Genomic DNA, 24,254 nt, shown 5'->3' with positions numbered 1-24,254 from the left:
TTATAAATGGCCCGTGTCTCAGTAAATCCGCTCCGTGTTTTTCTAATCTGTCTTTACTAATGTATGTTATTGCCCTAATAAGATTTTTTATTCCAATCAGTCACTAAGGCGGCCGGTTCATCTGATTATCATGACAGGATAATCCAAGTTATGTGATGGTCATGATGTGTGAATCCATCATAAGGTAAGTGGTAACGACATTCCCCTCCAACCTGAGTAAACGACCCATTTAACCGTTTTGGGATTCTGGAATAAATAAACTTTCAGGACAATAGTTTAGTTAAAAACTGCATATCCGTTACGGCCTAACTGTCTGATCTCAATGTTGATTACCATATAAACTTAGACAAATACTTCTACCGACTTACATAGGCGGTCAACTATGATTATAATCAAGCCATCATGGTCATTAACAAACACATACATATGAAAGTAGCTCTGGAGAGCTTCATTATACATGAAATGATTTTTCTACTGTTTGTGATGCCTTATAACATTTAGTAACTACTTTCAGTTTGACCTGTATAAATCTGCCCATCAGGGGTGAGCTATGGTTAGAATTACGCATACTTAAATAACCCATAAGGCGGCATACTAGGAATGAGCAACCTGCATATAAATGGCTTAATTCAACCGTAGGCCACAAGTAGAAATTCATCGCATAACTGTTCGCAATATTTTGCTCAATGTCGTTGCTAAGCATTCGACGACATTCTTCTGTAAAACGGCTACGCTCTCTGCACCTGTCAAAATCTGGTCACCCAGGTAATAATAATGTTTAATGATGCTTTCTACCTATTGTTCTTCTCGTGCATCAACTGACGGCTTGACTTGCCACACGTATGTCAAGCTTGTTTAGTTCTAGATTTATTCGTATTTAATGCAGATTTGACAATTATGCACACAGTATCTGGAATTTTCTATCATCTACACCAGAGCTTTCATTTAAAACAATTAGTCCCTTTGATAAATTTCGATAATGATATTAGAAGACGAAGATTATCAGAACTATGTGATATATTAGCGCAATACATTTCGAACAATCTGGTCACACATATACTTGTTAAGAGCATTTATATGGCTAAATTTATTGTTGTGACTAATTCTTGAGGCATTTAACTCTCTATGATCTATTATCATAAATAATTCCCGTTTTTCACCGATCGTAGTGGTGGACAGGCTCCAAAAATATATAATTCTGTTGGTCTTCTACATTGTTGCAGACCACATTTTTTTACTGGACACTCCATAACAGTGAGCTATTGGTCAAGGATCTGGACCAGATCCCTCGCAAATGCTATTCAACTTAGACGACACACCTTTCAAAATACTGACTAGCTTCCAAAAGTCATTGGCAGCTTGCTTGAATATCCGAGATATTTGTTTCTGCCACCTCCATATTTCAAAAGGTTGTGTTTTTGTTCGTTTTAACACATCATTATGGCTAATAATCGCATAATCTATTCAAGAGCGGTTATGAAAAGTATACGACTTTTTGCTGTACGAGTTACAAAGAAGTACAATTAGAAACATTGTGGTGTCTGGCAATCTGAATTGAAAGAATGAACATTATTCAGATGTGGATTCCTGGACTGGTAACACATAACTGACGATCACTCATTATTTATTGTCAGGATCAATCAGGAAACAAGAAAAGGAAGCTTTTTGGAATACTTTGTGCTAATAATTCTATATTACAGTAAAAATATAATATTGAATAAGCCATTAATCATAATAATCACAATGATGTGCCTTCTAACCCTTTCATTCCTGACTTCTACTATGACTGGGTTTGAGATCCTAAATTATATAGTTGCAACGGATAAGATGCATATCAAAACCTGAATTTCCGAGACATCTTTACGACATTCCAAGCATTGTAAGCGTTAGGAATTGTTGGAAATTCATTTAGTAGCAGTTACACGTTAGTTAAGGAACTACTTCAAAAATGTTTACGCTCTAATATTTGGCGCGGATATTGCAGTTTTTGTGTATATGATTGGTAGGGACTCGAAAGATTATGTGTGATAAGAAGTCAGTTCAGATTGAGTCGTTTGTAACATCATAATGAGCATCAGTGTTTGGTACTTACAAGGTTACTTATTTAAGAGGTAAATCTTTTTATTTCCTTAGGATCTGGATTCGAGCAAAGAATATTCTCGTGCGAGTTTTTTTTACAATAAATCAGTGATTGCGTACTAATTCTGAATTACCTTTGCTTCTATGTATTTATTGCATCAAAAGCTTACTTAGTCTACACTAACCTGAATAGTTTCGGTTGGGGTTTGAAATTTTCGTCAAGTCCGTTTTGTGCTATTCGTTGTCAGTTGATTCTCATACTAACGACTGACTTGTGTATTTTCATCTACATTTTCCTCTCATCTATTTATAATGGTTGACTATACTTATAGATGCAGACAACCAAATTGTTGCTTCCCTATGGCGGAAGGAATGCAACTTGATGTGATGGTTTCACAACATGTGTACACATTTAAATCCCATCACATACAAAATTTACTAGAAGCGTAACTCACACTGGCTTTGAATGTTTAGCGTTCAGGTAAAACATTACTGATCCAGAAGGTAATTATCATTCTGGAGTTAACCAGAGAGAAATTTGAGGGTCACGGCAGTGGTATAAAGAGTGCTAATTTGTCAGCGCAGCACGTGTTTTCATGGGACGAGCCAAATACATGGATGCGAAACATGGAAAAGAAAATCCCCATTGGAACAAACAGGGATTGAAATATCGCTAGATATTAATGGTCATAATTCAAAAGTAATACTTGAAGAACCAGGTAAAACTGTCACCGTTGCAAGTAGTCCCGAAGTGGTTGTCCTAGATGACGGGAAGTGGACGATAGTTTAGAAACAAGGAAAAAGAAAAAGCTACAAATAGCGTCCGCCTGTTTGATGAGTCTCTGGCAGACTCTTATTCTGAATTACAAAGCGCACCATCAAAACCCCAAATTTAGACTAGACTTGACCCTAGCACTGCTGAGAAATGCCTGATCTAGTCGAATATTATTATAGGCAGTTTGCTGGAATCAGGTGACTTTGATCCAAATTTAGACTCGTAAGTAATTTGGAAAAGGTCAAGGCATTTGCTCCTGACATCTTACCGAATAATTCTACAATAGTTCAGATAAAAGATTGGGAATAATAGATAAGATGACCAACGGAAATGTTGAACTCCGACTATACACACTCATTGAAGTAATCCTAGGGTCAGACGAACAACGAAATGTATTGTTGACTGGTGCTTGATGTCACGATAACACCAATATTTGACTGCGGTCTGATATGTCTCTAGGATAGAGAATAAAATAGTAGATGGCACTGGTGTAACTAGAAAGGGTAGGGAAAATCTCCGCTTAAAAGTTTTAAAGGTGATACAAGCACTTGTAGTTTGATAACACCTAACCAGTAACATTTCCTACAATCAAAATGTGCCAACCCAGTGAAGTCGAAGGTCAAAAGTGAAGAGGTTCGAAGATATATTTGATAGAATATCGATATATCGATATGTGATCAATCTAATTTGGCCGGTGGTTGTAGGAGATATGTAGCACAGCGTACTTATTCGTTATATGGTGCGGATGAATGACTGTAAGCCTTCAACCAGGTGAGTCCATTAAAGCGAATGCAGTCAGTATCAAATGTCGAAGACTTACAGATATTAATTTTGGGGATTTATATACCTATACAACTCCGCCTGTAGCTCTTATAGGGTTATTGCCGGTCTTAAGCCCGGGTAAAGGAGGAGGGTTGGGCATGGGGTTAGCGTCCCCATCCCGTAGAAAACTAACTCGCTAAAAAAACGCTTACCAGAGAAAATAATTCAAACCATTTTAACTCTACCCTAGGAGTTAGAAGGTCTTCATTTAGAAGAATTATGACGCTTCATGGTGAAAGCCAAGCTCCTTCGGAAGCCACGAGGCCGATGCCCCTTCTAACAACCAGAGCAAAAATTTTTATAGGTACATGGAACGTTCGAACAATGTGGGAAACCGGGAAGACCAGTCAAATAGCAATGGAAATGAGGAGATACAACTTAACAGTACTGGGAATCAGCGAAACCCACTGGACCCAAGCTGGACAGAAAAGGCTAGCTACGGGAGAGATGCTGCTATACTCCGGTCACGAAGAGGACAATGCTCCACACACTCAGGGAGTCGCTCTGATGCTGTCCAAAGTAGCACGAAATGCACTTGTAGGATCGGAATCTCACGAATCCAGAATCATCAAAGCATCATTCAAAACAAAGAAGGAGGGGATCTTAATGAATATTATCCAATGTTATGCACCCACCAATGATAGCAACGACGACATTAAAGATCAGTTCTACGAGCGGCTACAGTCAATCATTGAGAAATGCCCAAGAAAGGACCTAACTATTCTGATGGGAGATCTAAATGCCAAAGTCGGAATAGACAACACTGGATATGAAGATATTATGGGACGACATGGACTGGGAGAGAGGAACGAAAATGGAGAAAGATTTGCAAATTTGTGTGCATTCAACAAATTAGTCATAGGAGGCACAATATTTCCACACAAACGTATACACAAGGCTACATGGATCTCACCGGACCACACTACAGAGAACCAGATAGACCATATTTGCATCAAAAAAAAATTCCGAAGGACAATGGAATATGTGAGAACCAGGAGAGGTGCTGACATAGCTTCAGATCACCACCTAGTTGTAGCCAATTTGAAACTGAAGCTAAAAAGGAACTGGACAACTGGTCAAACAGCATTACAAAGGTTCAATACAGCCTTCCTTCGAGATACTGTCAAACTCAATGAATTCAAGATAGCTCTCAACAACAGATTCCAAGCCTTTCAAGATCTACTGAAGGAAGAAGAAACTACCATGGAGGACAACTGTAAAGGCATCAAGGAAGCATTAACTTCAACGTGTCAAGAGGTTCTCGGTCTAAAGAAATACCACCATAAGGAATGGATCTCTACAGAAACACTGGACAAGATCAAAGAAAGGAAGAACAAGAAGGCAGCAATAAACAACAGCCGAACACGAGCAGAGAAATTCCAAGCACAAGCTGAATACATAGAAGCAAACAAACAAGTGAAGAGGAACATTAGAGCCGACAAGAAGAAATACGTGGAAGAACTAGCAACGACGGCAGAAAAAGCTGCTAGAGAAGGAAATATGAAACAGCTTCACGATACAACGAAGAAACTAGCAGGGAAATACAGTAAACCAGAGAGGCCGGTCAAAGACAAAGAAGGCAGGAAAATCACCGAAATTCAACAACAGCGAAACAGATGGGTAGAATACTTCGAGGAACTCCTGAATAGGCCGGCTCCAATGAATCCACCGGACATCGAAGCAGCACACATAGATCTTCCTATAGATGTCAACCCACCAACGACGGAAGAAATCAGAATGGCCGTCAGACAAATCAAGACCGGGAAAGCAGCGGGACCCGACAACATACCAGCCGAAGCACTGAAATCAGACATCGAAGCAACCACAAGCATGCTTTATCTTATATTCAAAAAGATTTGGGAGGAGGAACAAGTGCCGATGGACTGGAAAGAAGGACACCTCGTCAAGATTCCAAAGAAACGAGATCTGAGCAAATGTGAAAACTACAGAGGCATTACACTACTGTCAATACCGGAGAAAGTCTTCAACAGAGTGTTGCTGAACCGGTTGAAGGATGAAGTAGACGCCCAACTTCGAGATCAACAAGCTGGATTCCGTAAGGATCGATCGTGCACAGACCAAATTGCAACACTACGGATCATCGTCGAACAATCAGTTGAGTGGAACTCATCACTATACATCAACTTCATTGATTATGAAAAGGCATTCGACAGTGTAGATAGGAGGACATTATGGAAACTTCTTCGACACTACGGAGTTCCTGAGAAGATTGTCAATATTATCCGGAACTCATAGACGGACTACAGTGCAAAGTCGTGCATGGAGGACAGCTGACAGATGCATTCCAAGTAAGGACCGGAGTCAGACAAGGCTGTTTACTCTCTCCCTTCCTCTTTCTTCTGGTGGTCGACTGGATTATGAAGACCTCGACATCTGAAGGAAAACACGGAATACAATGGACTGCTCAGAACCAATTAGACGATTTGGACTTCGCAGATGACCTAGCCCTTCTATCACGTACACACGAACAGATGCAGATGAAGACAGCCAGTGTAGCAGCAGTCTCTGCATCAGTAGGCCTCAGCATACACAAAGGGAAAACCAAGGTCCTCAAATTCAAAGCGGAAAACAGCAATCCAATCACTCTTGATGGCGAAACTCTGGAAGATGTAAGATCCTTCAGATACCTAGGAAGCATCATCGATGAACAAGGAGGCTCAGATGCAGACGAGAAGGCGAGGATCGGCGAAGCAAGGGTAGCATTCCTACAATTGAAGAACATATGGAACTCAAAACAACTTTCAACCAATATCAAAGTGAGAATCTTCAATACGAACGTCAAGGCAGTTCTACTGTATGGAGCTGAAACTTGGAGAACTACAACAACCACAATCAAGAAAGTACAAGTATTTATAAATAGCTGTCTACGCAAGATACTCAACATCCATTGGCCGGATACCATCAGCAATAGCCTTCTGTGGGAGAGAACAAACCAACTTCCAGCTGAAGAAGAAATTAGGAAAAGACGATGGAAATGGATAGGACATACAATACGCAAGTCGTCAAACTGCATCACGAGGCAAGCCCCAACTTGGAATCCTGAAGGGAAGCGAAAAAGAGGAAGGCCAAAGAACACATTGCGTCGGATGATAGAAGCAGATATGAAAACGATGAATTACAAACTGGACGGAGCTAGAAAGGATTGCCCAGGACAGGGTTGGATGGAGAATGCTGGTGAGCGGCCTATGTTCCTTCACGAGGAGTAACAGGCGTAAGTAAGTAAGTAAGTAAGTAAGTAAGTAAGTATGTAATATACCTCTACGTTTTGATTGATGTCCTATCGTTACTACTAAAAACTAAAGTGGTAATATCAGCCGGTCAAAAGTGTCGCAAATACGAAAAAAACAAGTGATTTGCGTGGTAAATTCTCACTTGTTATAACTGGTATTTGTACTGCCGACAAATGAATTAAACAAACTTTTGATCAGTGGTAAATGTCCACGTTGTCAAAAGCAGGACAAAACTGGGGAGAATTAAGTTCTGGCAAATTAATATGGAATTAGTCTCTCTTATGACTCAAAGCAGTGTTCACCACTCCATCAAGCCCCACAAATTTGATTTATTGTGACAGTATTGGATACTGAATAAGGCGAGTGGATGAAGTTTTCGCTACACGAGGATGATAAATTTGGTAAATGACTTTCTTACTAATGCAGATAAGGAGGATATTATTAAGTGTGTTAAAGGCTTAGTACACTACCCCTTAAAACATGATAGATTAGGTTTCAGGATTACTAAAGAAGATGAGAAACTGCTCTATGACAAATACTTCCATCAAATAATGGGCCACACTTTCAAGATTGTCAACGAATTACCAACGACTGAAATGTTATCATTATGTAGATTTTTGACGGAATTCTCGAAAGGCGATATTTGGCTTGAGTCCGCATGCAACTTGTTGTCAAGCAATATTGTATCTACAGAAGCTCATTTACTAGTAGTTGAACTAGAAAAGTTTTTCTCAGAGTTCAACAGAGTGTCAGATTTTATTTCTGCTTGCATTGATGACAGTGAAATTGTCTCAGATAGCTCGCAATTGTTTCTGGAGTCACGAGCCAGGTTATTGGCCAACGTGCCTTACTATGTTGCTAACGTGAAACGTGAGAATCCCTCCTACTTCACTGTTGGGAGTCATTTTGTCAAAAACATTTTGTCAGCCTTCAAACGTGTTTCCAATACATCGCAAAATATGTATCAGCTTTTAGGATTAATTGTTAGTCATCTATGTTTGGCCGGGTATTCGAAATATGTCTCAGATTTTATTGTTGAGCAGGGACAACATAATTCCGCTGACATTTGGTCTAAATTACTAATCCACACCAACACAAAAAGTATGGAAATGTGTTTGGCTTCACTCGCTAAAGAATGTCCAACCCCACAAAAATATTATGCGTTGTTATCAAGAATTCTTGAAATGTCCTCTCCTACTTTTGATTCATATATGAGGTTATGTCGTCGTTTGTTCTACATCCGCCAGTTTAAATCTGGAAATACCGTCAGAAACATTTTTAATTCGTTTTTCATGGCTGTTTCAAAGTGTGAGACGCTTGAAAAATCAACCTGTTTAGCTACCAGGGTTGATGAAGATTTGGGACTACCTGCTCTTCGCGTATGGTCTGACATAAACTCCATACAAACAGCTTCCCTAGAAAGACGTATTTATTTGTCGCAAATATTAATTTCATGGATTATTGATTTTCGGGACCCTGTGCGTGCTAATTTATCCATCAACTTATCCAATGACCACTTATTACCTGATGTACTGAATGGAATCAGTAATCACCTTGGAAGTCCGCGAATTGAAATTCGTACTCTTGGTATGGTTATAGCGGAGTGGATTGTGAAAATTTTCGACTGGAGTCCTGGTGATGAGAATCAGAAGTTGAAATTTGACTATGAAGAACTAAATTTTCTTAGCCATATTCGACCATATTTTGTTCCTCTGGATGAGGCTGTCGATGCTGAGTCTGGTGATCACAATTCAGTTCCAATTCAAACGCCGTCAAGTGTAGAGTCTCCCAAAATCGCCCTTAATTCACTTGAATACAGTAAGTTTTTATCTTCAATAACCGTTTTTGGCACAATCTCACTTGATTGACTACCGATTTCGATAATATTCGGATTAAAGAATAGCACATCTCTATAATGATAATGATTACTGATGCTGACAGTCCATCCAAGTTGCATGTAACTAGATTCACAACGTTTTATAGCGGTAGGAAACTTGACTAATGATTTTTAAAACCAAAAGCCCTAGATATAATATAGTTAATTTAAATATTAGCTCTAAGAAAAATATTGTATTTTTGTGTTAGGAAGAACCTTACACCATTTCACTCTAATTGTGATAGGTTGTAACAACGAGATCCTTTTCAGCGGAGTGGAACTTTTTGAAATATAACCTTACTGCAGGACAAAGACGGTTAAGGAAATTTATTTTTAAAGTGGTAAAAGGTCATGCAAACTGTATGTGAAAGTTATTGTTATTTTCACTCAGGCTTTAAAAGTACCCCGAATAGATGTCTCTTGAATATTCGTACTGGAAGTCTATTATGGGGAACCAAGAAATAGGAATTTCATCAAGGTTAGTTTATAAAAAATCATCCACTGTGTAGATATCTGAGAAGTAACCAATACCCAGCAACTTACAAATATTCCTCTGTTGTTTTGACATCACTTTCTCCTTCCCGATTATTGCCTGTAGTGACTAATTTTTACTATTTACCCTTTGCAATATTTAGCTCTGGGTGTTTGGCGTCTGTGGTAAATAGAAGCACTGGTTCCAACTTTTTGACGAGATTTCCAATAATCTACCTCTTAGTTTAACCGAAAGAATAATCGAATTTGCTCACATTAGCATCATAGGATGCAAATTTACATTTCTCTTACAAGTAAAGGGTCGTCCAGGAGTCATTTCCAGCTCCACCTACTGTGTTGACTCAAGTATTTTGTTGTAAAGCCCTCCTTGGCCAAATATTCAGGGTCAGCCAGTCATCTACGACGTAGGATCAGGCACATATATGCATCGGTCCAAGTTGCCACACCTCATTAGCACAACAGGATGAACACCAAATTTATAGAAGTAGTTACTTCAATTGTGGTAATATATGTAAATAAAGATTACATATGAGAATATGATACAGGGAAAGAGAATTAGTTGGTAGAAAGAAAGATATAAAACAATATTAATCTCACGGTTTAAGGGAAGACAAAGAGTGTATGCACCTACGTCATTGTGATCGGTTGTGAGGCATGTCGCCCAGTCTCTGACCATTGGTTACGATAGTCACGCGGACCCCAACCAAGTAGTCTGCATCTACCAACATGGCTAAGACTAGAAGTTAGTGACTCCAAGCATTGATGCCATGTTTTGGTTTGGCCGCCCCTAACTTACTCCCAACCATCTCCAACACTGGTCATCAGAACGAACCGCCGCGCAGTATACTCGTCCCTTAATTGATAGACGAATATCTCGCCTTCGCCTTGAGTAACGTAAGTTGGCAAAAGCCAAGCGAGCTTTTTGAATCCATGAAGAGATTTTGCCAAATACCAACGCATTAGGGCTGATCCGATGCCCAAAATAAATGTCGACACGTTCGACTACTTCACTCCCTATCTTTAGTTCAGTTGTTGACGCAGGCCAGTCCTGGAGCAACAATTTTCATTCAGAGGAGGGGAGAAACGCATCCTAAACACCCTGGCATTGTTGCTTAGTGCTACCGAAACACTACATTTTCCCAGCGTCTTCACCAAACAGGATTATGTCATGTGTGTATCCTAAGTGGATAAGTAGACCTCCTGATAGGAGATCAATGCCCGGAAATTCAGTCGACGAGGACGTTATTTCCATCAGTATGTCTATGATGAAGTTAAACAAAAATGGAGATAGTGGACAACCTTGCCGGACACATCGGAGACAAAAATCCGTCGGATATGGCGAGGTGCACATTTTTAGGATTGACTTCTAACCCTACTCCTCCTTGTGGGAAGACAGCATCGCTGTTATGCTGCTTGTCTGAAGGAAACGCCTTACTGCCATCACACCTCTGTATGGTCAAAAGTGCGACTTCGCCCTCGGACCTTGGGTTTGCTGCTTTTAGTCTCACCGTTCTTCAACCGACCTGTCTGGCATGGTAGGACCTTGAAAAACGATTGTTCCAGCCAGTATAGCTCGATTGGTTCATTACGATAGGCTAGTCCGACCATCACGTCAAGGTAACATCAATGGCCATGGTCTCCACAATCACTTACCTGTAAATGACTGAGTGCATAAACCTTCGTCACCAGCTGCTTTTTCCTAGACATATAGGATCTGACTCCTGAGCTTATGATCCTCAATGGTTAATTGCTGCTGTACTTAAGGTTATTCGTGTTCGGTAAAACTAAGAATATCGGGGGTTTCATATCATTTGAATATTAAGGATGTCATCATACTATGTTAATGTATTTCACAACGGTTTAGATTAGTTTTACTTGTGCCATCTCAACAAACTCTATATTGAAAATTGTTTATTGACTAGAAAGTTGGTGATACGGTTACTTTATGTCATAGTGTGGTTACTTAGTTGGACTAACACCTACTCATGCCCCATGAATACCTAGTTAAAGTTCTAGGGGAACTATTTGGGCTCGTTCTCAGTGAAAGCTAATAATATTCCCTCTTTAGTTGTCTTTTGTTTTATACGTTAATATTGGAAATTATTAGTGACAAAGGTTTCCTAAATATACCGTATGTAATCGCTATGTATCTGATTGATATACTTTTCACCTTGAAAGTGTTTATCAATAGTTCACATACGCTAAATCTTTCTCATAGTTTAGTACATGAGCCTAGATCAATTTGGTCGTTGAATTGCTCTCATTCACCTATACTCATATATAATAAAGTGTTAGTCCTTGATAAAATATATGATTGTATATTCACTAGTATTTTACCGAAATTGAACATCACTCTATGTTTATAAATATATTAGTATGATTGAAAACTCAGTCTAATATGTAACTACCTCCCGTATTAGCTAAAAAGCTAATGTTCCTATCTCACTCGCCTTGCTACATGACATTGGTGCATTCAACCCCTTTATATTCTTTACGCTTGTCACGTGAACTATATTGGGATTGATTTTAAGCTTCATTTTTCCACCTAATTTACAGCTCATTATTATTGAATTGTTAATATTTCCTTTTTCAATCTATTGCGACTTTGATATTTCAACTGCCTTTTCTTATTTTAGAGATAACGAACGAAAACTGTGAAACTGCGAAACAAGCTCTACATAAACTAGACAGTGATGATGATCCAGATAGTGATAATGACTCATTGACACCACTCCCTTCCATTAGTTCTTCAAATCGCTACAATAAAACACCATTTTATCTTCGTGAATGTCTTGATGGAATGTTATTATCTAAGGTTGAAGATAACCCAGTGAATATTGCATGTACAATGTCTGCAGAAAAGTTGATCTACGCTCATCCGGAAGCGGCACAAGAGTTAGCACTAGAATTCGCTCGTGTTCTTGTTCATATTGAACCACCTGTAACACCTGATCCGGAACAAATAGCTCGTGCCAGACATGATGCCCTAGTAGCTATTGGTGTAGTTGCTCCGAAAAAATGCGCACGTTATTTGACTTCAGAATTTTGTCAGTCAGGATATTCCATTGGCCAAAGGATGAATATTATATCATCTCTCACTGATATTGCCTGTAAGTTGTATGGGGGCAAAGACGCACTACTCTCTCAAAGATTCTCCTCAAATCATCAGATAGCCAATAATGATGCGGTCACTGCTAACAACGATCATAAAGGAAAAACCCGTCGATTTTGTAAAAAGCGCCCTCCATCTTCCTATATTATTAATAAATTTGCTCCTTTTGCTGGAGAGTTTTTCTTTCCCTTGCTAAAAAGCATTCCACAGTTATCTCTTTCTTCTGCTAAAGGACCGTTCGCTCATCAAGATGCTAGTTTATTGGCTAGCTTATTGGCGTCGTTGGGAACTATTTATGCTTGCTCCAGTCTCTCATCTGTCCAAGCTCGAATGGCTGACGAGTTGATAAATTTAATTCCTTTATTTCATCGACATCCGGAACCTGCAGTGCGACGTGCTTTACACATAGTCGTTGGAACAGTTATCACCACTACTCCACTGGAAATCTTATCTTCTAAACCTGAATTGATTTTTAGAAAGTCAATCGTTTTATCTGGTAGTAAAAAAAGCTCTGTAGAAAGTACTATTTCTAGCTGGTTAAAATCATGTTCATTGTCTGATTCAGATGCAGAATGTCAACTCTTAGCTTCTAATAGTCTTTCCGCACTATGTGAACGATTTTTAGAGTGGAATCATAGTAAACAGTAACTCCGAAATAAGTTTCAGTACATTTATTCCACTTATCTATCGATATTCATGCTTTTTGTACATAGTGTATAAATTCTTATGATCAATATACATAAATTAACGAGTATTTGGTGTTAAATTCTTATAAATGCTTGCTTGAAATATCATAGTAGTGATATATATATATATATATCATGAATGATATCTTCATTTGTAACTTAAAGGTGAATTGTTATACATACCATAGTTTTACTATGATTTGTTTTCCCTATTCAAGTATACTTCAGTGTGGATTGAGTACTTAACAACATATAAACTTTTCATCTTATCGTCAGATTGTAGCTTTAGTGTGAAATCCATCGAGACAGAACCGATATAATCTACCATTGTAATGGTAGTTAAATTGTGTAAAGACGGTTTTCTTTGGCTGATTTCAGACATGAATATTGGGAAAAGGGTCTTGTGTGCAAATATGCACTAAGAATTTAAACTGCCAAAATACAAAAACCAGTGGAACTTGGTGAATACATGAAATTTATTATACTAGCCGGAAAATCTTGACTCTGAAGATATGGAAACTAAAAGAGCATACCAAACATGGAAGTTAAAAATTGTCTGTGTTTACCTCTTATTTGTCCAAAATATTTATCCAAAATTATTAGCTGACAGTTCAGGGTAACTAGGCTGTAAAAAAACCCAGCAGTGGAGTTACATAGCTATCATTGTACTGACTGCATTCATGTATCAACTAGCCATACAAACATCTCTCAACTATGCGTTCGTGCTGTATAGAAATGAATCAATCAGATAATTGTTCTACCGCAAACTATTAAATACCGCTTAAAAGTTTTCGTACATCTTTTTCTTTGATTATTGCAGAAAAATTCATTTAACATATAGAAATTCATGAATAGAATTAAGTGAAAAAGAATATTAAGCATATTAGTGTTTCAGTCAATAGGGTCATGTACCAAGTAATATACGAAAATCTACTAGTGAACTACTAAATGAAATATTTGAGACAAATGTATGATTCCTGGGAATTAACATCATGCCATGTATTAGTTTACGTAATGGTAAGTGCTGTAAGACTACGTTGATTGTGGCCTGAACATAGTGAATATTATTTATCATGAATAAACGTTTGTGGTGTATACGAAACTACGTGGATGTATGTTGGATATTGTGTAGTTGAGATAAAAAGTTATCTTTGATAATTTTACAGGTAATCGGTAATTGGAATTCCAGTTTCACAAGATGCATCCTGACTTCTCTTTTATTTCATTCAATTGTGTTCAGTGTGAGGAAGATCACATTAAAGTTAAAACTGAGATACAAATCAACAAGTAATTGATCCAATACATGGAATGGAATCGAATCGAAAATTTTACTCATAATTGGATGATACTTGGATAATTTAACAGATATCATTGGCTGCCACAATAATAACTGTAGACCTCAGTTGATAAATTACATTTATATTTATTACTAAATACTTTGTAATATATTCGTCCAGATCCTTCATCTCATTTTTATTTGTCATATAGTGTTGTGTATCCAATGGAAAGAGAATTACCAAACGTATCATTGAACAACTGTTTGAGAACTTCTAGTGTCATTGGAATGCAACAAAACAATGATGAGAATCCACTTAATAATAAAGCGAATATATACAATAGTGGAATTCAGTGCGGTCTAAACTTATCCAATAGTAGTATGTGTGAACATCAGAATTTAACAACATTTGATCCCTCTTTACGACCGGTGCATGCTGAAGTTTGTGTATCTCCGTATAATTGTGAAGAATTTACTGTCATTGAATCTTACGTCGTAGAATTTCTACGTCAACTTGGTCCTCGACACATACCAACTGTCCTAAACAAATTTGATAATGAATTGAGTTTAGTAACATGTAATAGTGAGGTGAATAAGTTTCATCAGGTTCTTACTAGTTGTGTTGCGTCAATTAATGTAAGTTGAGTTATACAGTGTTAAAATACTTAAATTCTGTTATTTAATTTTAAAATTATGTTATGTACATCAACAAAGTAACCTGAGTGTATACAGAAATATACTCCGACCATTATGGTAAATTTAGATTTCATCTCAGCACGGATTCAGAAGTCTCGACTAGCTTTTTCTAACCTGCATCATTTATGGCGTAGGCGAGATATCCGTCTATCAACCAAAGGATGGGTTTTCTGCACAGCAGTTCGTTCCGTCCTACTTTATGGCTGTGAAACATGGCCGTTAAGAGTAGAGGATATTCGTAGGTTACTAGTATTCGATCATAGGTGTCTTCGAAGCGCTGCTCGTACATCCTGGGACTACCGAGTAAGTAATACGGTTGTTAGGAAACGGGTACTAGGTAAGGATGGCAAATCAATTGATGAAGTAGTGAAACTTTACCAGAAGAAAGCTAGAGGTAGCCAGACCAAAACATGGCACAAATCCATGAAGTCATTGACAAGTGAACTGAGCCTTCTTGGTAGGTGTAGATTACCTGGTTGGGATCCGAGAGACAATAGCAGCCGATGGTTAGAGACCCTGAATGACATGGCTCAAAATCGTTTGCAATGGCACAGGTGAATCCACTCTTTGTGTTCTCCCAGATTCTAATCTGAATTATTCATGTCCCTTTTTTTCTCTTTCCTAATTTCACTGGATTGTACTCTTTGAATAACATATTCAAACCCTACTCTTTTTCATTATTGCTTATACTTTAACTACCAATACAACTACGGGATTTGAATCGACAATTGTATATATGTGGTAATGTGGTATGGCAACTCAAACTGATGTACGTACGTTGTTGCTGACTGACTGATTTCCAGAGTCACACGAAATACATGAAAATATTCTTAGATTTTAAAGACACTACTGCCAATGCTAATTTACTGAATACTATTTCCAAATAAACTTTCAAAGCTTCTTAAATATTATTCCATGACCAACCGCATGAAAGTACGAAGTATAATTTTTTTTTCACGTGGATTCCGCGTCATTTTCAAGTTGACTTTATTAATTTGACTGGTGCTTATTGAACTTGAAGCTGTCAAAATATCAAAAGTTTACAAAATTTATTTGTTACTAATCAAAAATAATTTGAAAATTGTAATTATTTGTTATTCATTTGTCTTATTTGCTTAAATTTTAGTTAATGCTTGATGAAGCTGATGGAATTTATGATAATGATACTGGTCGATCAGTTAATCTTTGTATTACACCTATTTTAGTACATATTTATCAAATGGTTAATGGAGATGAAGCTTTACCAGTTCAAGAATTAATTGAATTCGGTTCAGAATCTATAAATGGTGGAACTACATGGCTACTTCCATCAGCAGAAATGTCAGGTCTCTGGGAATCACTTATTTTTGATACAGATATAAAACTAAATTTATTACAGTATGCACAAACTGCTCTACTATTTGCTGATCGAAAAGTTAGTTATTTGCTTCGACCATAATTCTATATTTATTTACAGATAATTGTTTTCGTTTTTTTGTTCAACCGGCTCGAGCAGTTAATCTACTTATAATCCGATCGGTTTTTTTGTTGTTCGTCAAAATTTAATAAAATAGTTTTACTGTTTTTTTTTTTAATACGATGAAGGGGAACTCGTCCACTCTTCCCCAACTTTCTTGTCACTTGAGTGGGTTACTACTTTTAATGTAGAAGTAATTGCTTAGCATTTACAATGTAAATCAGAAGTTCATTTTTCGAATTATTCAACTAGACCCCAAATGCCCTGGTATGGTGGAGTGTGGGGAGAGTCATTTCTCACATGGTCACGCGTATACAGCCACTACCAAGGAAGTCTTACTCACTACCTTCCCGAGGCGAGGGTGTTGTTTACGAAATTGAGAAGATAAAAACCAAATGTCCGGCGCTTTAACGGGGTCAGTGGATATAGAGCATCCACCTAGGGGAGTTGAAAAACCTTGATTCCAAGCCCATGACTCCAGGATCCTGAGGGAACAAAAGGCGTATGAATTTATTGTTGGTCACTGGCTACCATGGTACTGCATCTCCTGATGTTGCTCCACTGCCTTATGAATTAGCCCTGTAAATTAAAGGCTCCTGGTGTGTCTTTCTAAGAAAACCACCCGTTTCGGTTTTGGTACCCAGGCAGTATCCCAGCCCTCACACAAATCGAATGATGAATTGTGGCGTATACATATTTGGTGCCTCCTTATACCAATGTTTATGTGTTTAAATAAATGAAAATAAATAAACCTATTATTGTTGTGTTGACTCATTCATGATCACTCGAATGCTCTGACTAAGTTCCATGGTTCCAGATATTTCAAACCTGTAATACACATTGCCTTTGGGATATTTTTCATATTGAGACGTTGACGTAAACATTCAATTATTCTTTTAGTTAAAACATTTTTTCAATGTTTATTCTGTTAGGCGTCAGAATATATTAATGAAACAAACAGTAAGATTAATAAACTGTAACTTCATTATTAATAATATATAGTATAGCATTGGTACTTAGTATCTACCTGTTCATTGAAACATTTATCGGCCGAAACTTACGCTTTACAAATAACAATCTAAAGTATTTTCTTCTATCCTACTTCCGCTTTTTGATTTCTTGACACAACTGAACATACTTTTATTTTGAATCTTTCTTCTGTTTTTACTTTCATATCAAGTCTAAATAACCGTCAGATAATGGTATTAGCTTAAGTTTCATATTGTAATAGTTTTACATAAGGATTATCTCAAACACCTTCAAGAACATTAGTTTGTATACTACTACAGTAATAATCTTCCACTTCTATATGTTATTAAGTCCGTTATTACTTGGTTTTTTTGCTGGTTTGACAGGTATCTTCATCTGTAATTTCTTGGAATCGTGTAATTCTGTTGTATGGTCCTCCAGGGACTGGTAAAACTTCACTATGTCGAGCATTAGCTAATAAATTAGCCATAAGAATGGCTGATCGTTACTCATCAGCACAATTAATTGAAATTAATACAATGAATTTAATGTCGAAATGGTTTTCTGAAAGTGCACGTCTCGTAACAAAAATGTTTGATGGAATTAAAGAATATTTAGAGTCAAATGATCATCTTGTATGTTTATTAATTGATGAAGTTGAAAGTTTAACAGCTGTCCGAACTTCTTCCATGTCAGGCTGCGAACCAAGCGATGCTATTCGTGTTGTTAATTCTGTTTTAACTCAAATTGATCAAGTGAGTTTTACTTAGAGAAGGATTAATAAATTTGCAAATTAAGTTTTTCATTTTTTTCGGTTTATCTTTAAAAGTTATAATATTTAAAACCCAATATTAGTGTATATTATGTATACAAATTGAAATTCTGTCTGCTTCATCAATTCACAAACCATACCTCCATTCAACGACTATCAGATTCAAATCATTTCCTATTTATTGTCAGTATGGTTTCTCCTGAATGATATTTCTAAATATCACACTCATACGTAAATTAGTTTCCCGTTGATCACCTCCAACCACCACCTCATCTCAACATGGTGCACGCAATGTCGAGTCACCTAGACTAGTGGCCACATTGCAACATGGTCGATAAAATTCAGTCTGCATTAAGAACGACATTGTTCACTACCCAGTGACCAATCAATTATAAGTAAATTAAAGTCTGTTACACGAGCTTATAGTTTATTGAAAAGTTATATTCACTAGTTTAAATGGAAAGACTGACCAACTGATAATCAGTCGTTAACCTTATGAGGCTGTACAAAGAAAGTGAATACAGGGGATATTGACACTCATCACATTTATAATTAGAAATCAGTAAAATAAAAGTAATTGATTTATACTTTTAATATTTCTTTTTGTGTTCTACGCTTGGTTTACCATGTGGCTAGTGAAAGAGGTATAACGCAGTAACTTCTCTATTAATCTATCATATTTATATTTAATAATAAGTTGGAATATCTTCAAAGTTTCGCCAATACTGGTTGCTTTGGCATAATCTTGAACAGAGCGAGGTGGATTGAGTTAAGATCTACATGAATAAATGAGTTCATTTTATTTTAAGTTTTTTTTCATGGGAATTAAAAATAAGGGATTGATACAGTTTTGTTGACAAAGTTATTTGGAAAGTACTCTTTCGAGATTACTTTCAGTTTCATTTACAAAGTTGCATGTACCTATAGAAGAAAGTATGTAGAAAGTAGTAAGAGAACAACTTCTGTGTGGTTCAGTGAATGTGATTTGTCAAACCTTCATCTGAAATTAAGCAGTCTAAACGTAAAATTTCCAGATGACGATCGTGATAGAACAGCGGAAATGAAGCTAATAAGTCTATTATAAACAAGCATCCAAAATTAAATTTACTCTGCTTTGGCATCAAAAGTTTTCACTTTGATCTGTGTATATATTTAAAAAGTGTGATAAATCCCATTTTATTGTAGTAACACTAAATATTTTGAAAAAATCTCATTGATAACATAATCTCAGTTTCACAAATCATGTTATTGACTTTCAGCTACTTAGTCCCAATCTCAAATACCACTTCACCTACTTCGGTTTAGGCAACTGGTAAGTACCGTCAGTCCTTACACTTGGATTGTGTCTCATACATGGCGAAAGGTTTAATTTATCCTTATTTTACTGTCAAACCCAGAAAATTGCTTGCTCTATAGGCTACTGAGATTATCACTTCACATGTATGCCATCGATAACTGAAGTAGTGTGATACTAATAATCATGTGGATTGTTCTTTACCGTATACATTTTCATCTATATTCAGATCATTTAAATTTTTCACTCGTATTTTGTTAAGCTCTATTTGTATCTAGTCTTCTATGACCACGATACTCCATTTGATTCTTTTTAAATCAGAACGACAATTTAGAGCGAACATATATATATATCCCGATAACCTGAACACCAAACCTACAATGATACAAATAATAGTTTTTACAGAATCTTCTAGCATCTCGATTTGTTTGCTAGTGCTGATTCATTAAAAATTGATCAACCAACTTGTTTCAAATTATATCTGATCAGAGCATGAAGTAGTTAGGACTATATTTGGCTAGTACATGTCTTGAATCACTGTAAAAGGTCGGATCTACAACGTGTCGGTGAGAGCGGTTTTGCTCTGTGTTTGAAACCTGGCCTCTCCGAGTTGAGGATGTTAGACGACTCTCTGTGTTCGACCATCGTTGTCTCCGAAGGATTGCTGACATCCAGTGGCAACACCATGTCAGTAATGCAGAGGTTCAGCATCGTGTGTTTGGGCACAGAGACGATAATTCAATTGGTGTCACCATCTTGAAACACCGACTTCGGTGGCCTGGACATGTTCTACGAATGTCGTCCCAGAGCATTCCTCGTCGTGCATTATTTGCCGATTCTGGGACTGGTTGGAAAAAGCGGAAAGGTGGTCAGTGTATGAAAGAAAGCTGCAAAAGGCTGGCTTCTGTTGGTCCTTCATGACTCCCTAGCTGGGGTCCGAGAGATGGTGCTACACAGTGGCTAGAGACGTTATGAGATATGGCTCAGAATAGAAGCCAGTGGCGATCCTACTGTAACCTTCTTTTACTTCATAAAAAGTGGTTGTATCTACCTTAACTGAAGGAATTCTTCCTGGTTGTACCTTTCCGTTTCCCGCATTATTACCATTACTATTATTATTATTATTACGCCACCTTACACTAATCTGTGGTTGTTATTGTTCTTTTTCTTCTCTTCGAATTCACATTGTTTTGTGTGGCGCAAATATATTTGGTACTCTCTTGTATCAATATTTATGTGTTCAAATAAATAAATAAATAAAAATTTGTTTCAAAACAACAAATGAATACCAATAGTAACATCCATTAAAATCTTGAATATCAGTAGAAATTAGAAGTTACCAAACAAATGGATAAGTGAAAAAATGTAAACTCAAAGTAATGTTTTGAAAATCCTTACATAATACGAAACAGAATTGAATGAACCATAAGAGTAGTAGAGACAGAAGTTCAACCATCATAAGTCAATGATCAATAGTTGTTTAGATAACTAAAAACGCTGATTGTAAAGTAAAAACACTGATTCAGAAAGATGTCGTTCAGTTGTCCACCCGATGAATTTATGATTATAACAATCAGCAAAATAGTCTGATTGATCTCCATTGATTCAGTCACTTTGAAACAATACAAGTAACAATTGATTACACTGTAATAATATAATAATAATCTTAGAAGTTCAATTAATTCATGAATCAAATTATTTAAACAAATAAAATGAGTGATTTTTTATCTATAAATTTAGTAATACTTCCAATAGAATCGTAAACGATCAACTGTATATATAATATTTGATATTGCATTGATGAACCATTTTCTTATCTTTGGATAATAAAGCTAACAATTTTTTTCAGAGCATATTGAACAATTTTTTCTGCTTTCTCTATCCAACAATTATTTTTCTCAGATTAAACGTTTCCCCAATGTTTTGATATTGGCCACTTCAAATGTAACCGGTGTTATAGACCCAGCATTTTTAGACAGAGCTGATATACGTCTGTTTATTGGTCCACCATCTCCACCAGCTATTTATTCAATCTATCGCACTTGTTTATATGAATTAATAAGAGTTGGATTAATCAATTCTACAGAGGATAGTCGATTATTAAGTTATCAAACATTGGCATCTGTACAATTTATGGAAAATCAAGTGAGGACTAGATTTTTAAAAAATATATTATTAAGTGTTGTATTTATTTACTTCATATAACTGTAGCTATCTAACCGTGTTACTTCGTCACATTCACAGTCCCAGTTGGGCTTCACTGAATAAGTATCTTTGGTATACATATTCATAGTCCAAGGTATTCCTTTGACTATCTCGAACCAATTAACAACAGAACATAGTATATGTGATGTTGAATCACTTAGATTAATGGGCATATTGCATCGATAGCATTCGATAAACACTAAGAAGGACTAGACAAAGATGACATTGATCTGTACTCAATGATCAATTATTGTGAATTGAGTTTTTCTAGTGTGAATAAATTGGTTAAACAGGTAACTCGTAATGTTTTAAATTATGTAAATGTATTAATTTATAAGCTAAATGGATTAATGATCGAGATTTCAAAGTCTTAGATAAGGTATAGTTAACAATAAAATGTGTTGGTATCTTGTATAGTTCGAAGCTAAACAGTTCTTAAGTGGAAAAAGACTGATAGATATTTCTGTTTCAAAGTTTTAGATCATTGATGTAACCTTTTATGTGCTGACTCTGTGAAGTGTTACAAACTCGAAACAATTTCTCTGAAATTTAATTCCCCATGAAGAATAAAGCATACTCCTGATCATAATTTCTCACACGATAAATGCAACCTATTTGCTGTGTAACAGATTGATCTGTAACACGGCTATCATAGAATGGTACTGTTTTTTCTTATTGAACAGCTCCTAACCTTAAATTTTTAAACATTCCAACAATTTATTAAGGAATCATGTTCATTAGCAGAGAATTTTAACGAATACTGTATACTTTGTGACTACCGTGCTTATTGTCCAGTTGTTTTGTGAATACATTTAAATGGATAACTAGTTTAAATTTTTATCTACATAAAAAACGTTAACAACTGGCCGATATCATGATGATTTGAAGAAAACCATACTCGTAGTAGGTTAGTAAGGTAGGTACTAGTCTACATCCTTATAGTTAAGTGTCTGAATTTCTATTCACCAATTATATTACAATAAACAGATCATACCATTGATTTCATTAGATAGTAAGCGTTCACAGGTAAGTAAAATTAACTTGGTAATACTGAGAAGCTGTTTCTTTTTTTTTAATAGTTAATCTGTTTGATATATGTTATTAATTGTTTTCAATATATGTATATCTCATTATACATTATTCTATAGGCCAATTCATTAAGTATAGAACTATGGCGTTTAGCAGAACATAGTCTTGGTTTAAATGGTCGTACATTGCGCAAATTACCTTTGTTAGCGTATGCATTTTATTTGAATAAACTAATCCCTGATATGCGATATAATTCTACCCTTCATTGTCGTCGAATTCATCTACCAGACTCTAATAAAAATAATTCCTCTATTCTAAATGAATCTTCATCATTTTATAATGTTAGCTCATCCAGTATGTGTATGAATGAATCGATTCATTCTTCAATGATATCAGCGACAGGAACAGCAGCGGTGGTACCAGAAGCCGAATTATCATCATTACCATTGCCGATTCCTAATTGTGTAAAATCGAATAATGTTTCATTGGGTATATTTATTAAAGCATTGAAATTAACTGTAGATGCTCAGTTCACCGAGTTGAAATCACTTGATTTAGCATCATTGGGAAAGGGACGTTTAACTGGAGTTCAATGAACAGAATTAAACTACACTTAACTTTCTTTGCTGTTTCTTTTATATTTACTACCTCTTTCCTGCTCCCGGTTTTTTGTACGTTTATGTACACATTTGTTTCTGAATGCATTTATGTTTTTCTTGCTAGTCTGGTTGTTAACATTCTTCTCTAGAGTTTATTTTTTTTATTATTGTTGTTATTTTTATAGAAATCAAATAAATGCATTGGAGAATTTTGTAGAAAAGCTCTTTATATATATAATTGAACGAAATAGAACATTCCCGACATTTTTTTGAAAGCGCTACCATAAAAAAAGACAATAGGCAAGAGGAATGTATGTGTATCGCGAGAAGTTACACAGTATTTTCATAATACGTAGCTTTCGATCGTCTATTTGCATCTGTCGGTGTGCTCTGCCATCTGAACTGTGTTCACGTCTGGTCTCCAATTTTTCTGCCAACGCCGTGCTTTCGATACACTGAAACTCTTCACTCCGTCTGATAATTATTGCAACTTCGACTTCGATTCCCGCTACATACAAACATCCTTGCGAGTAGAGTCCACTACATTATGACTTAATGACCCTATCTAATATCATGTGATAGAAACCTATCGAAATCCGTTTCAGCACTAATATCCTTGGATCAACAACTAAGTTCTTATTGGTCCTCAATTCAGTAGCTTCTCTCCCTGTCCTACATCTATGAATCAGTAATCAGACTCCAATATACGAATATTTTCAAGCATACGCAGTTTATATACGGGCATATCCGACCACATCATACCATAAAATAAAAAATAACAATTATGTATGATTAAGCCAAAAGTGGCTTTGAGTAGGTGAGACTGAATAATAAACTGGCGACAGATTAAGAGTAGTAAATTATG

The 24,254-nt window shown here is 36.4% G+C and overlaps 1 protein-coding gene across 3 annotated transcripts; it reads left to right on the top strand.

Moving 5' to 3' along the window:
* The first annotated feature begins 7,122 nt into the window (after positions 1-7,122).
* On the top strand, positions 7,123-23,746 carry TELO2 (TEL2, telomere maintenance protein 2). 3 transcript variants are annotated; one of them, XM_051214399.1, is made up of 7 exons: positions 7,123-8,745; positions 11,932-15,005; positions 16,192-16,479; positions 17,877-18,245; positions 19,522-19,574; positions 21,459-21,701; positions 22,910-23,746. In XM_051214399.1, the coding sequence occupies exons 1-2, from the start codon at positions 7,317-7,319 to the stop codon at positions 13,053-13,055; spliced, it is 2,553 nt and encodes an 850-aa protein (XP_051067567.1). In that variant the 5' UTR covers positions 7,123-7,316; the 3' UTR covers positions 13,056-15,005; positions 16,192-16,479; positions 17,877-18,245; positions 19,522-19,574; positions 21,459-21,701; positions 22,910-23,746. The 3 variants fall into 3 exon arrangements, with proteins under 3 accessions (XP_051067567.1, XP_051067568.1, XP_051067569.1); XM_051214400.1 differs by having other exon boundaries at positions 7,123-7,328; positions 14,582-15,005; positions 22,910-23,610; XM_051214401.1 differs by lacking the exon at positions 19,522-19,574 and having other exon boundaries at positions 7,123-7,328; positions 14,582-15,005; positions 22,910-23,610.
* Positions 23,747-24,254: the final 508 nt, after the last annotated feature.

Source organism: Schistosoma haematobium, chromosome 2, assembly GCF_000699445.3.
Source record: "Schistosoma haematobium chromosome 2, whole genome shotgun sequence".
Taxonomy (NCBI): domain Eukaryota; kingdom Metazoa; phylum Platyhelminthes; class Trematoda; order Strigeidida; family Schistosomatidae; genus Schistosoma; species Schistosoma haematobium.
This window is presented reverse-complemented; position numbering and strand designations above follow the sequence as displayed.

Excerpts from the sequence above, each read along its gene's own strand:
- TELO2 (XM_051214399.1), top strand. The coding sequence starts at position 7,317 with ATGATAAATTTGGTAAATGACTTTCTTACTAATGCAGATAAGGAGGAT. Across the intron at positions 8,746-11,931 it reads CCTTAATTCACTTGAATACA|AGATAACGAACGAAAACTGT; the intron begins GTAAGTTTTTAT and ends TTCTTATTTTAG.